We start from the raw sequence: 15,386 nt of genomic DNA, 5'->3' as shown, positions 1-15,386 counted from the left end.
AACAGGTTTTTGGCCTAATTTCTTGAGTGTATTTCTGTAACCAATTTGCCTTGGCTGTTGTCATTGTTTTCAAGGTATAGCACGCTCGAAGTAGAATTAGAGTGTTAATAGAAAGGTGGGGTGATTACGCACAGATGACTTCATGCGGTTCTTGCTCAGCACCTCCGTACGGGCCGTAGCCGTACACTGGGTCTCCATAGATCCCGTAGATCCACGTGGGCGTGGTGTAGCCGACGAGTTCCTGCAGGAGTTTCGCGCCCTTGTCACCGGCACCCTTGTCGTACCCTTTCCCGCCACCGCCCTTGCCGCCATAGCCGGTGCCCTTCATGTACTTGAGCAGAAAGTCTTCCCACGTCTCTTCAATCATGGTCCGAGCCCACACGGCGACGTTGTTAGCACACAGATGCATCAGCGCCATCCTGTGTTGGGGTTGAGACAAATTCGTGGTAATACGTTTGTTCTGACACCAAATATTTACTTATAAACCCGAGGTTTGTATTATTGTATCTGGCTCTTTGCTTCTTACGTAACAATCGTTACCTGAATTATCTATGATGACGCCAGTAAATCAAATCATGTAAATACCGTTAGTATTTCTTATTCTTCGAAAGAGGATGATAAAAATGTAGTCAAAACGAGTTACCTGAATTATCTATGATGACGCCCAGTAAATCAACCCTGTAAATACCTTTAGTATTTCTTAATTCTTCGAAAGAAGCTGATAAAAGTATAGTCAAAACGAGTTGAACGCGTACCGTCTGACCTTCATACCTTTAAATTTAATACTTTCAATTAAGGCGCCCAGTTTCCGTGCTCAGTAAAGCAGTGAAATCGCACTTAAAGGCTACCCCCCAGGAACGGACTGGGATCCCTGCTGCGCTTTGGCAAAAGTTTTACTGTTACAAAGGCATGCAGAATATATCACATTGGCAAAGGACGATTTTAAGGCTTGAATAATAGCTATTGCATTTGAATCTAAAGTAGATTGTGAATTTATTCCACACAGCCAATATTGATGAAGCATGAAGAACTTGCAAGCGAACAACCGCGGGAGATTGATAAGGATAAAGAGCCTTGCTTAGGGGCGCAACCGCTGCAACCAAGGAACCCTAAACAGGTACCTCGTGATTTACAGCCCCGCTCGTATTCCACCGAGCCACAATACAGTGTATATCTCCAATGGAGCTTAGCGAGAAGAAACTTACGTGCCGATCCATCATAATCATAATTCTATCTTTATGTTATGTTCTGACGGTAGAGGGCGTGACGAAAATAACGATAATTACTTACAGTGATGACTTAAATTATACCATTGATATCCTCAAAACACCCCAAATATACTGCTTAAAAGAAAATTGGCAGAACGTCACAATATACACCTTTTTAGTATTATATCACCATTATTATCGGTATCATTATGATTTCTTCATAGTATATGTTTTTACTATTTCTTTTTATATCAGTAATGTTACCAGAAAGGTTCTATGAATCGACATATTGAACAAGGGAAATTAGATAACAATAGTGGTTATATATAACTCAGTAGGTGGGATTTGGTTATATCGTGACCTGACGCAGATTTTCATATGAACGATAACGATAACGCTTGTCAACGTCATCGACCAGGGACTCACTTTGCGAGTGCCTGCCATCGTACGATGCAGTATCTCGAGAAGCGCCAGAAGTAGTAGATCTGGAGCATGGTGAAGGCGACGCTGAGAATCGAGCCGAAGGCGAAGATCCCCCGGGGCCCGCAGGGGCCGCCGTTCTTCTCGATGTGCGACGCCGTCCGCATGATGGCCCACAGACAGCTGCCCGTCCCGAAGAACAGCAGACCGACTGTAGAAGCGGAAGGAAAGGAGGAGGGAGAAGCGGTGAAGATAAATCTCGATGTTACGACCACAAAGCATTTCTCTGACATTCGTTGATCTCTTTTTCATTATCTTTTGTATCTATTGTATAAGGCGTATGCATTTTTGCCGTGTGTGTGTGTGTGTGTGTTTGTGTGTGTGTGTGTGTGTGTGTGAGTGTGTGCGCGCGCGCGCGGAAACGTGTGTGTGTAGGTCTAGTATACAATGAATTAATCCCGCATATATACGTCGACCAAGCACAATTCGGAAAAGTGGCTAAGACGAAAAAAACTCAACCCCGGATAGATATTCACATGTGCTCACTCTATCATGTAGGTCGGCATTCACGTAAGCCGAATAATTTTCTCCAGCCCTTTTAGAATTTAGATCCGACTTTTTAATAGGCTAGGTTGCCTGAATAATAATAACAATCTATCGTTTCGAAAGAACTATATAATGTTAGGGGAAAAAGTACAGGTTAAAAAAAGAGAGAACTATAGTCATAAACGGTCCATCATCATTTGTTAGATTTTCTCCTTGAGCGTCTTCGTAATCTATGCGATGGAAAGATATAAGCCGACATACAGGGTAACAAATTGAAACGACTGGTTCGTAAGTCTATCCATGGTTTCCACCACTGAGTTGGTCTGTCCTCTAGTCTGTCTAACAGGAGTTTGACGTATAGGATATGTCTGTCAGAGTCTCACTCCCCCTCTCCCTCTCCCTCTTCCCTTCTCTCTCTCTGTCTCTCTTCCTATCTCCATCTTTCTTTCCCTTTCTTTCCCTATCACACACACACACACACGCAACACACGTGCACACACATGCTCAAACACGCGTTGGCTCACATGTGTAGGCCTACCTGATCATGAACTTATTAACCTTTAGTTTTACTTGTTTTTGCAGTAAACCGACCATATCATGTTCAATGTTTTCCTCTTCTTTTTTTTTTCGAGGACTTTTATTGTTAATGATCCCCAAGATTTTCTCTCTTCTTTGAGGTTGGTTACATAACGCTAATCATTGTTGTTATCCAAACATACACCTTATTATGATGTGAGTAAATCACGGGTCTTTGATTTGCTATTTGAAATTATATGATTGCTGTTTCATTAATCCTTGTAATTATTTATCCCAATCATAGGATTAAGAAGAGTAACGTAAAGAATCGCAATCGCAGGTAACCATGCGCTTTGTATACTGTGGGGCAAGGGCGTGGTGAGTTCGAACAGCAGCTAGAGCACCACCCCTTTTCAGCGAAAACGCTGTAATTATATTTGTGACGGGTGCAAAAGGCTAACTCGACTACTGCTCGAAATGATATTAGACAGAAGCCGGAACCGTTAATTTGATTTCTCGATGCATCATCAGAGGTCATAGAAAGGGGGAAGAGCTCCCTATCCGAATTGTCCCCTGGTAATTCTCCCTTGTCATGTGCTTCCGTCGAAGGTGCGCGGCGAAGTGGGCAGCTATTATTAGAACACCGTATATCTCAGTCCCACGCGTGAGGTCTTGTGTAAGCTGATGTTTGGGATAAGACCGCCGTGCGCTATATTTAGGCCCCTGTCCCTCGGCCGCATGACTGGTTCGACCGCAGCTATTATTACGAGGTAGCGACGTGTTCGGGAGCAATCCACTGATACGTCGAGATGACATTTCGACAGATATGGGCGTGTGTCACTCCATATGACCAGGTTTCAGGCTTAACAAAATCATCCATGCTAACCCAAGCCTGGGTCAGTTTCCATAGTTTCCTGATTGTGTTTAGATGACATAAGTAACACGTGTTCTCAAATTGCAGTTGATACGTTTTTAAACCCGACACTATACTCTGCCCCATACATATCAATTGACGTATTGACCATGACCGCTCCATAGCAATAACCTCCCTTTAATAAGACTACACTGACTAAGCTTGATTAACGTGTACCTGCACTGTCTTCTGCTCGCCAAGATAATATACAGAGGAACATTCTCATTTCTGTTACGTCATTTTAAAAATTGGCAATTCTGTATCGTCCTGGATACAAGACCACAACTATTAAACACAGACGGCACAGCAACACGGACTTAATCGTATAGTCTGTCTCGCAAATACACAATACACTTGCAAATGTTATGAAGTAGTAGAATAAAATTTTCTATATTATGTTCTTGTGTCTCTGACAGTATTGCACGATCAAAGAACACTTTTGTGTTTATTTCAATGAGATACGCGATTTATAAAATTCCCAGTGTAAGGCTAACTCGATTTTCAATGAGTCATCTGGCCCAGAAAATGCGTTTCCTTCTGTTTCCATGGCAACATGAGAAGAGAAATCCAATATGTCAGATCAAGAATACTTATCGTCACCTTTGACCCTATGCCTTCACTACAATCTCGGGTTTCTTACGATGAGAACGGAATATAAGAGCTGACTGTCTTTGTACGTTAAGTAATGAATGTTCAGTGCTCGGACATACGTATGTACTTCATACGTAATTGCTATCATATCCTTCAATAAATGATTCCTGTTCGCTGGTTGGTCTAAATAACGTCATGTGACTAAACATAACATTGCTATGTTGAAGACAAATTCTGATTGAGGAAAATGTGACGTCAGAATGCATAAAGTGTTATCATAATCGGTATGTTTCAATGATAGTGAACTGTGTACGGCATTATCAAGATGTTACGCTTGCTTTGTTCAAAATGTATTGTTTCTATTCTTTACCGTCCAATTCACTCGGTATAATGGATTTTGTACTACATTCTTACCATTTAAGTACCGACTGCCTGCCTGCGTGTCCACTCTCTCCTCGTCGTCGCTAGAGGGCAGTGGTCTCTTTAGTACTATGACGACGATCATCCAGGCAATGGAGACGAGATAGAGGAATATGAAGAAGCCTTCGACGTGGCTCAACAGTATGGGTCGGACGTCGGTGGAGTCCCGGAGAAAGATTTGAGCGGTGTCGAGGACTAGGACCATCGTGACGACGATCATGGCGTGCATCATGCTCATTAGCGTCCACACGTCTTCCCTGCAAAATGATAAGATAGACAGTGACTTTCGAATATAGGGCCAATAACAATGATGATGATGATGATGACGATGATGATTGTGATGGTGATGGTGATGGTGATGGTGATGGTGATGGTGATGGTGATGGTGATGGTGATGGTGATGGTGATGGTGATGGTGATGGTGATGGTGATGGTGATGGTGATGGTGATGGTGACGGTGATGGTGATGGTGATGGTGACGGTGATGGTGACGGTGATGGTGATGGTGATGGTGATGGTGATGGTGATGGTGATGGTGATGGTGATGGTGATGGTGATGGTGATGGTGATGGTGATGGTAATGGTGGTGATGATGATGGTGATAATGAGGATGATGATGATGATGGTGGTGATGAGGATGATAGTGATGATGATTCAGTTCAATTCAATTCATTTATTTTTCATTCTTCTTTTTCCAACAAAACATAACGCATGATATATTTGGAATTACATCATAAACATAAACATTCGACTTTGTAAAAGATAAATAATACAAATAAACAAAAGAATGCATACTGGCAAAAAAAAGTACAAAGTTATGCTTCAGTTATGATGATGATGATGAGAATGCATGGACAACAATAACAACTACAACGACAAAAGCCATGATGATCATAGCTAGAAGTATTCGGAGACAAACCCCTGATATGGCCATAGGGTCGCTAACGCCGGAGAAGTGTGCGTGCATCCTTTCAAACACAAAGTGGGGCGTTATGGCATAGTGGATAAGACTCCCGACTCTCAAACTGAGGAGCCGAGTTTGATTCCCGTCCAGTGCTTGCGTTCTTAGACAAGATGTCTTTACCCATGATGTCCCTCTCAACCCAGGTGTATAAATGGGTACCTGGCAATGCTAGGGTAATAATAATAATGGCATGGCCCTTTGGTAGAGCAGTGGCAACACTGAAGAGACTACCCTGGATAAAGAAGACCCTCTTATTGATCCTCGGACCCCGATCATGATCCGGTTCATCACCGAAAACAATTCACCTGTTTGTTTTGATATCCTAACGATTTCATCAAAATCTGGGGTATAACTTTTCGAGTGTTATCGCAAAAATATAAGCAAATAAACAAACAAACACCGACCAAAAACACAACCTCCCTGGCGGAAGTGATAGTTCACAATAATAACACAATTATGATAACACTATTAATGATTCAGATGATAACGATGATGTTGAAGGATGTAACAGATCATGTAGAGCAACCACAACTGTATCAGCACAGCGCTCCTAAAAGTAAGGGTCCATCCATTATCATCATAACCTTATAGCCTTGCCAGGCATCCAAAATTTATACAACTTTGTCAAAAGAGCAACAGCTAGTAAAATGTCTATTTGGGTGTTTGTGAAAGAAAAGTACAGGGTTTCTGGTTTGGGAGAATACATTGTATTCACGGTGATGATATAAAAAGTTTGCTGTGGCCGAACTTTGCAAAAGTAACATAACATTTGGTTCCTCTAAAAATGTGCTCAATGTAAATATAATGTAGGTATCCCAAATTGATTTAATATGTTGGACGCGATGAGAGGATTTATTTGGGTGATTCAATTGCGAATTCATGGAATTACAAAGGATTCTGCCATGTATTGTCATTATTGTGAGAATGGTATTATCAACATAGATGGTTTGATGGGCATATCACTTCATCTTACATCTTTAGTAAGTGACTGGAATCAAGTTTTCAAAGACACATGAATGGTACGAGAGTTGTTACTCAAACAGTAACTATCTCTAGCCAAAGCGATCTGACATGCAGGATGGGAGAATATCGAGCAAAACAATCAAAAGGAGACTATAGGTAAGACCTTCTTTTATTTTGTTGAACGTTAAACGCCTGTCAAGCGAATTGTGGAATTGCTAGTCTGGATATGGTGGTTAGCATTCATCCAGCTCGTTATACAGGACGAAGGGGTTTCTTTATAGGTGTGCTCCAAGAGTTATTTCATATCTGTAGGAGAAGAGCAAACCGCAATCAGCGTAACCGGATGGGGGAAAAACAGTCCCTTAGAGTCATTAACTTACAACCTTCGAAAAGCATATTGCTAACGTGCACGTCTTATACGGGAAAAATGAGAATCTCGTCGGGAATAGCTAATGAGTGCAGCGTGCAACCAAACGAGACACTGTGCACCACGCGCGCGCTCGTTCCACGCACCTATTGATGATAGCCACGTCGCTACTGCATTGCGAGAATGTTTAGTGATGGGTAAATTCTGTCCTCGTTAAAGGGGACCTCCGGATGATTTTCAGACTTTTACATTTGAACAACTACAAATTAGTTAAACTGAGTACAGAGTTTCCGAATTTACAGTGATTGGGATGAGGAATGAGAATGTTTTCAAAATTTATAACAAACTGCAATGAACAAGGATGATGACATGGCAGCCTGACCAGAAGAATGCATGTGTTGGGGCTCAAGGAAACAGAACAAAAGAAGACGGCATGCATAGATTCTTCACAGATGAACTTGTTGAGCAAGCGGTATTGTAATGGAATTACACTGCTGCATTTCTGAAATATGTGAGGCTCTGATGTCATCAACACTATTCAGTGTGATTTGTTTAAGAATATCATTTTATCGGTTTCGCTGCTCAAGGACCACAATAAATTCTACGAATCTATACACGGAGCTGTCGATTTATGTACTACATGATGTGATATTATGAAAATCGTCTGGAATGCCCCTTTAACTGCATCGTCTAAGATAAGCGCCATATTGGGCTCAGGCGTCTGTCAGGGGGACGTCGAGGTATATGTTTCGACAGGGTTACCCGGAGGTCGTCGGCAGCTTGCCCGTCATGTCAATCAAGGAAGATGATTTTTCCTGGAACCTCGCAGAGAACTCTGCACTGTGCACACCCAGATATTTATGGAAAGATCTGTGACATATTACGACATGCCTAGCCGTGGCGGTAATCACATCCCTCCCCAGTACACCTGTTTCATATTCTTTTTACCTACGCTTGAGCCAGACGAGGATGTTACTAATAAGTCACATTTAATCAGACATCAAGAGTTATGCAAAGGAACCCGTTACTCCCTTTGCCATGCAGTTATCATCATGCGACAGTTAGCTGTTCGGATATGTTTAGAAACTTTAAAGAATACTTGATGATTTAGCAGCGTTTCCTATCAACAAGCTGAACGGTTACCATGACAACACCTGTAGGTCGTCACCAAAATCTTTGAACATGTTTTGGGTAACTCAGGACATGTAAGGATGCATCTGGAGTTTGCTATTTGTAGGGCCTACCTTAATCACGTTAATAGGAGAGAATGGTAGGCTGTTTCACCATGTCATTTTTATAGTTAAATATTTGCATATTTGTAATTTGCATCCTTCAGAATGATTTCTTCAAAACTGCCATTGTTCATCATCATTGTCGGAAGATACCTACTGTCGGTGGCGAATGGATTAGTGACCGCTGAAATCGGATCAGTTTCACTTTAAAGAGTTCTTACGAGGACACGCCCATCTATACAGGCAGCAATATGGAGCAGTAGAAAAGCACATGTCAGTCTTTACACTGAGTAAATCACTGCCCAGTAAATGACATGGGGTTTCACTTAATTTCACAGGAAAATATCAAGAGTATTTTGCTTTTATTTTCGTAAAGTCATTTAGCAGACCTCTACGTAATGTTTTCGAGTTCCCCATAAAGATTAAGGTGAAGATTTAGACATCATGTATAATGGCGGTATTTGAACTATATGACTGCATATCAACCGGAGAGAGATTTAGTGTGAGTAGATTCAAAACAAAACAAATCATGCTTTTCAAACTAAGAGGCGGTATAAACAATGATATAAAACAAGCAAGAAACAAATAGCACCTGACTTCTATACTCACTCTGGTTCGTGTTCGTCGTGATCGTCCAGCGAATGGAAGCCGTTGCACTCCGGCTCCATACCGACGTGGACGCCGGTCGGGTATCGTAGGCTGAGCTCGAGGGTCCCCATGTTTTGCTGGTCGGATAGCGTCGAGGTTGGACGGTTGGGTGTGTTTACGAAGTTATACGCTGTGGAACGAAGAAAGGAGATGAGAAGGAGGGTGAGAATGAGAAACTGGAGAAAACTCTTTGTTATCAATGTCTATAATAGGCCGAAAGAACAGTGCATTGCTTTAGTAAAACGTTTTACATTACGCACTCTCTATTCAACGTTATTCTAGAACAGAACAACAAAACAAATCAGTAGGGTTCAAGTGGTGACGCAAAAACCAAGATATATAATCAAAAGAAGTCATAAATTGGTTTCCTGCAGTATGTAACGTGACCAAACCCTGACCAATGACAATATTACGGCGTTCTATCATGGCAACAAACTCTGTTTTAGGGACACTCCGCAACCAAACAACATTCTATTTGACAACAGTAGATGAACGCGTTAATAACGTTTCTTAGAACAGCACTTCATTGTTCGATACTTACTCAACAACATTCTTCATAGCACTGTTGTCATTTATACATTATTTGTGTCTAAAATGCTATCAGTCTTTGCTGTGTGATGAAATAAAGTTACAGTTGCGCAAAGTGAATAAACGGAAAGTCAAAGAACATCTTTTTTTTTCATATTCCATATCTAAGCCGAATTCCTTAAACTTTTGCATTTCTTAAACTTTTGCACAGCTATGCAAAACAGGATTGAGTTCTGCTTGACATTTTGCGGCAAGTGTTGGATTGGCTTGCAAATTGAGTTTAAGCCTATCACGCTCTCATTCACCGGATGAAAATGCTTTAAGAGAGACGTTTGTTTCTGCAAACGTGAAGGACGAACTCTTTCTTTTTAATTGAATTTGTGGTGTGTGTGATTTTTTCCTCCCTCTCAAGCTTTCTGTCTCTCCCTTTCTCTGCTCTGTCACATGACATTACGATAAAAATTCCGTGAATCCATTCTTGATGCAAGGACACGATTCTATTTGGCTTGGAAAAACGGCAATCATGAAGATGGTTATTCTTCTCGCACGCCCCATCTGTCCCAAGTGAAGCCATTGCTGCTGTCGAGTGCCAAAGCAAGAGTTATTCAAGATGGTTACAGTCCATTCCAGAGAATGGGCAATGAAGACAGACGGCTGTCAGTCTCGGTCGAGGAAGCAACTGACAGAGTTGGACCGATCTCACTTGAAGAGAGAGTGAAAAAATATGGGTAAGCTAACGCCATTATTCACTCTTATAAGATGGAAATTTGTTCCTTTTCAATTGATGCGAGACATGTTGATAGTTTGTGCCAATTCTTACGATCAGGTGCATGTATGAAATGAAAGGTCGATGGTTTCAGAGTATTTCGCTGTATAAATCATAGGATGAAAAGGCAAAGCCCTCTGGGAGAACAGAGCTTATAATAAAGACGCTATCACGGGTAGACAAGATGTGATTTTAATTATGATAATGATGACTAGGTTATATATATTATATAGTAATTGACATAATGCCTATCATTACTGTTATTATTATTGTTGTTATTAATAACATAATTATTGCTACTACTACTACGAGTAGTGGAGATGGTAAAGGTAGTAGTTGTAGTAGTAGTAATAGTATAGTAATTATATTATCATCATTCATCATTTTTGTTTCTATCAATTGTCATCGTGTAAGAAGTAAGACATAATTACTGCTCACTTGCCGAAAACTTCTCACGAAACAAATGCATAGTTTAGAGCAAATACCCAAATATGCAGAGGTATTGAGGTAGGCCGGAGGGGGGTGGGGGGGGGGGGGTGGGGTGGATAAATACAGGAACCTCGCTAGGGTTCCAGCAATGTTCGGCTCTGTGCTTTGGCAAAAGGATGATTAGTCTATTGCCATGATAGCTGGACGCGCGTTCTCCGAACGAACGCGACACGCCTTGGCGCAGCCCAGGCGGAAATGCGTCATCCAGATATAAATGTGTGTCCATATGTGTGTGTACGTGCGCGCGCGCGTGTCCTCTTGAACAGTTATCATACCTACACAGCTCTTTTGGCAAACTTCGCCCTTTCATTTTCCGTATTCGACATCCTTCAATGACCCCGCATATTCTAAACCACACTGGCCTCAATTAAAAGTATGATAGCTTAAATATCTAACCACAATATTCCGAAATTCATATGACAGTTGGGATAGTAGTCTGTCAGATCCACGGTCTTGTATGCAAAGATGTTGGATTGTATTCAGATGACTATTAATGTTGTCGATGATAATATTAGTCAGCAAGCTGCAATGAAGGTTCATACATCAAGATAAGCGGTGTACAAAGCGAATAGCGATTTAATGTTTCAGTCATTATCTATCATGTGCTGTGGTTTCGACTTGCGATGACAATTTTTCGAAAATCGAGAACAACTTCAGTCATGTCTGTACACTTCCGAGACACTTCTCCAACGGTCTTACTCTGAACCCCCGATATTAAATCAAATCAAAACAAAACAGCAGCAGCAGCAGCAACAACAACAACAACAATAATAACAATAACAACAACAACGAGACGACGACGACGACATTAGGGCTATTTTGTGTTATGTCGTTCATGTCTATTTTCCCTCTCTTCAGGAAATCACTGGTGCAGCATACCGACTTATCATGCTTATAGAATGAACTTTACTCGAAAGGAACGACGGCTCAATATTTGTTTATGTTTATGCACTGAGACAGTCGTGACAAAAAAAAAGTCATCCCCCAAGTCTTTAGTAATGTCCTACGTCCGATATGAAACGACATAATATTATTCGATTTTAAAAAGATGTGAATAGCGGGAACACGTAGCGCATTGCAAGCTACTTTGAACATCACACTAACAGAGCGAATAAAAAATCATAAGAATTAAGCTACGTAACATTGTATTAACATGAAATAAAGTATTTTACCGTAAGGTATAAAGGCGGAAACGAAACGCTATCAAGGATGATTTACCTGGGCAAATATTAAAGGCGTGGTATCCAACGAATTGTGCGACAACAGTCCCTCGAGGCGAAAAAAAGTATGATTTAAATCCAGCTTTATACAAGAAGTGAAAAACTATCTGCAGTGAGTTGCTGTCTCGGAAGCGACCTCGACGCGGCTTGCCCGAGCTCCGTCAACGAGTCTCTTCGAGGCGGGGGGAATCAACCCTCGGAAACCAGACGACAGGACACAGCGCGCGAACCGCTGCTCCGGGATTTTTTGCTGGCCCCTAGTGACTAAGTGTGATATCATGCAGTTTGGCAAGAGAGCGGAAACTGATTCTTGTACCGCAGCCAAACGCACGGCCCCTATTATAATACAGCACTGCCCTAGCTATAGCCTGTCAAACACCAAATTTATACTTTTTTTTTAATAGAAAACCCAGAACGCCAGTCATCTCTGGATTTAACACAATATTTGCAAGTGAAAACAGCAGAGCGCATTAAACGAACTACATGGTTTCAATCAGTAATCATTTAGTTGTCATGGTGTTTATACTATATATTTCCCTCATTCCGAATAGAATTCGTTGTAGAGGGCAGATCAGCTTTGACAAAACAATTGATGATCAATGGCCTCCCATTTTTGGATTGGTTTATGCCAGATTTGTCTGTGATAAGCACAGAAAATCCTTTGTGTGTCCCGCTACTCAACATGATGGAACATCGCATCTTTACACATACACTGATTTGACTTAACGGGCATGAATAGCACTGTCCTACTATTCGATTTCGTCTTTCATAACTTCAGAAGCTTCCCCTATGATAGGTTAAAGTTTGTTATTCCAAAGGTTCGTTGATCTGAAAACGAAATAAGGTTCGTTACCCCGAAGGTTCGTTATTCCGAAGGTTCGTCAATCAGAAAATGAAAAGAAAGTTTCGTTAATCCAAAGGTTGTTAATTACGGTTCATGATTTCGATGGCTTGATCGTTATTACGTACCTTCTTTTTTATTTTCGGATTGACAAACCTTATATCATATTCGGATTCACGACCCTTCGGAATAACGTACACCACCCAAGCTCATAGCCATAAATATGTGTCGAGGGTTCAAAGGTAACAAATGTTGCCGGTTCAAGAACCCTAAACATATTCTATCCCTGATTTTTTTTCTCACTTTCTGTCTGTCTCTTTCTATTTATTTACGGCGGGGCATAAATCCACAACACAGAATTTCCCCTCAAGAAGCAACGGGGGCCCCGTAATGACTCGATTAGTACAAGCAAATGTATCAAAAGCAAAGACTGTTCGGCAAAGAGTATCTAGATAGCGCGACGATAAAGGACATAAAAGAGTCATAATTTCAGTGGAAAAAAAAGCTGTTGATACTGGGCAAGTATCATTAGTACTGCCGCTACCACTATTACTTCAACCATCAATAATTCTGTGTATTAACAGTATAGTCATATTGATGATAATGGTGATTGACAAAATGATTACCACAGCAATAACACAACCGCTGCTGTTGATAATTGGGTTTTTTACAATTATTATTGACTTGGTGAGCTAAAACGAATGTCGTTCAGCTTAAAAGATGACGCGTCGTATTCAGTGACGAAACAGAAATGCCTCAAACATCACGAACATGTCAAAAGCGTAGAATATTTCCGATTTCAAGCATGATCACGACCCTTCAACACACTAACGCACAACGAATGCCTGGTCGATTTGGGGATCAAGGGGGGGGGGGGGGAGGACAACCAAGATGAAATACTTCAACATCGTTAAAACAGTAAAATTCGCACGCAGAGGCACCAAACAATGATAACACGATACACAAGACCTACTACCACAGTCGATTTGGTGCCGTTACATCTGTCTTACAAACTAATCAAATAACATTCAAACGCTGTTTCGTACAAAACACGGAAAATGAAAATATGAGAAAACAAATCACCTTTCTTTTTCGGAAATGCCAGTGCTAAGCTATCCATGTTTCTTCAAAAATATTGGTCCCGGGACACACATTCCATGAAAACTTGGCTGATAAATCCTAAATAACCATTCGCGTTGCGGCATACAGTTTTGGGGGCAAACAGGGTGTTTCGTCAGTTCGCGTCCTACCCCAGCGCTACTCAGAACAAGACTCAGCCAGCATTCCTGCAATAAGTCTAGATAGAATTACAATTTTGTGCGTGTCCAGTCGATTTTTTGTTATTTCACTTTCTTTCATCTTTTTGTAATAGAAGCTGGAACGAGTGAGGAGGAGAAGCGATAGTCACGGGGGACGAGAAATAGCGCCACTAACGTCACATCATTTTAGGGAAAGACGTCACTAGCAGTGACTATATAGTGCGCTGTCGAAATTGAGCGGCAAAAGCTAGATCTCTATCCCCGATGAATTGCCCTGGTAAATATGAGACGGGCTGAGTTGTAAAGATGGCGGTCAACGGAAAATACAGCAAAACAAACTGGAAAAATATCCCGTCATAAATAAATAAACGTCTCGGCGAGTCGAGAGCGCCAACAGTATCCGATTTTCACAGGAACAAGGCGATATACTATTAACAATTATTTTGAACGCTTTGCATGGCCCTTGGCAATATTGATAGCCATGGCACTCCTTTCCCGAATAGTGCCCTCTATTTCTTTTCTTTCTTTTCTCTTTTTTTGTTGTTGTTGTTATCTTTTTGTTTTCCTTTGGCTGTTTCTAGACGAAAAGACGGCATTGAAAGGAAGGTAAGGAATGAAAGGCTATCGAGGGTGATCAAAAGGTTGTGGTGACGATTGATGAGGGACACTGCCAGGTAGCCAACTTTGTATCATCATGTTCATTGTGATGTTAAAACACTTAAATGAAATACTGTTGACAGTAATTGGAATTGAAAGTAAAAAAAATATTTACAATTATTGTTATAATAAAAAGATACCGTTATTGCTTTCGTTATCAGCCGTATGAGCTAAATCCTTCGTAACTGTTGAATTTTCAAAGACAAATTTGTATACCACTGTATACAGTGTAATTATGAAGAGCTTGGGAGCAAAACGTGTTAAGCGCTATTTGTTAAAAATCTTAAAGTATTTAAAGTCCACCACCAGATAGAGCGAAATATAACATTTCAAGTGATACCTCACTTGGAACATGATGATTCTTTAAGTTTTGATTAAAAACATTCAGTATTTTTCTTATTATTTTCCTTGTCTTTTAACAGCTGTAATCGCAACTATCTCAACTCGACACGAATAGAGTTAACTCGTTTTTGCAATCAAACTCTTCCAGAGTTTCTTTCCAGAAGATGTTAATTCAATTTTCCATCAAATTGGACTTTTTGACAAAAAAAAGCATTCATTTTTAGTAGCGCCGTATTGCAGTGTGTAGTAAAACTCTTCAAAGTATTTAAATTCTTGCCATTGAAATGGAGAAATTAGGCAATGAAAATTAAGTTTTGTTCCAAGAAGAGCTAAATCCATTTTTTTTTTTGTTCCAAAAGTGCTAAATCCTGAAGGATCTAATCAGAAGCCTGCGTGCATGCTTGACCGCATTTTGACCTCAGCGGAAGGCCAGGCTGGCTAGCTTTCCCGCCCGTGTAGCTTTCCAGATGATCCACGGAAAACTCACATAAACTGG

The 15,386-nt window shown here is 40.9% G+C and overlaps 1 protein-coding gene across 1 annotated transcript in view; it reads right to left on the bottom strand.

The window, feature by feature from the left end:
- LOC139729036 (proton channel OtopLc-like) overlaps positions 1–15,386 on the bottom strand; it is a 49,475-nt gene that overhangs the window by 4,833 nt on the left and 29,256 nt on the right. Inside the window, exons 2-5 of the mRNA XM_071639959.1 lie at positions 8,750–8,918; positions 4,609–4,871; positions 1,635–1,839; positions 133–419 (exon numbers count right to left, since the gene is read on the bottom strand). Of these exons, the coding sequence (XP_071496060.1) occupies positions 133–419; positions 1,635–1,839; positions 4,609–4,871; positions 8,750–8,918 (924 nt within the window). The remainder of the gene's footprint in view (positions 1–132; positions 420–1,634; positions 1,840–4,608; positions 4,872–8,749; positions 8,919–15,386) is intronic.

Source organism: Diadema antillarum, unplaced genomic scaffold, assembly GCF_040938485.1.
Source record: "Diadema antillarum isolate AM-2024a unplaced genomic scaffold, OU_Dant_1.0 seq00000217_RagTag, whole genome shotgun sequence".
NCBI classification, from domain to species: Eukaryota; Metazoa; Echinodermata; class Echinoidea; order Diadematoida; family Diadematidae; genus Diadema; species Diadema antillarum.
The sequence above is the reverse complement of the archived record's forward strand: the minus strand, read 5'-3'. Positions and strand labels throughout refer to the sequence as shown.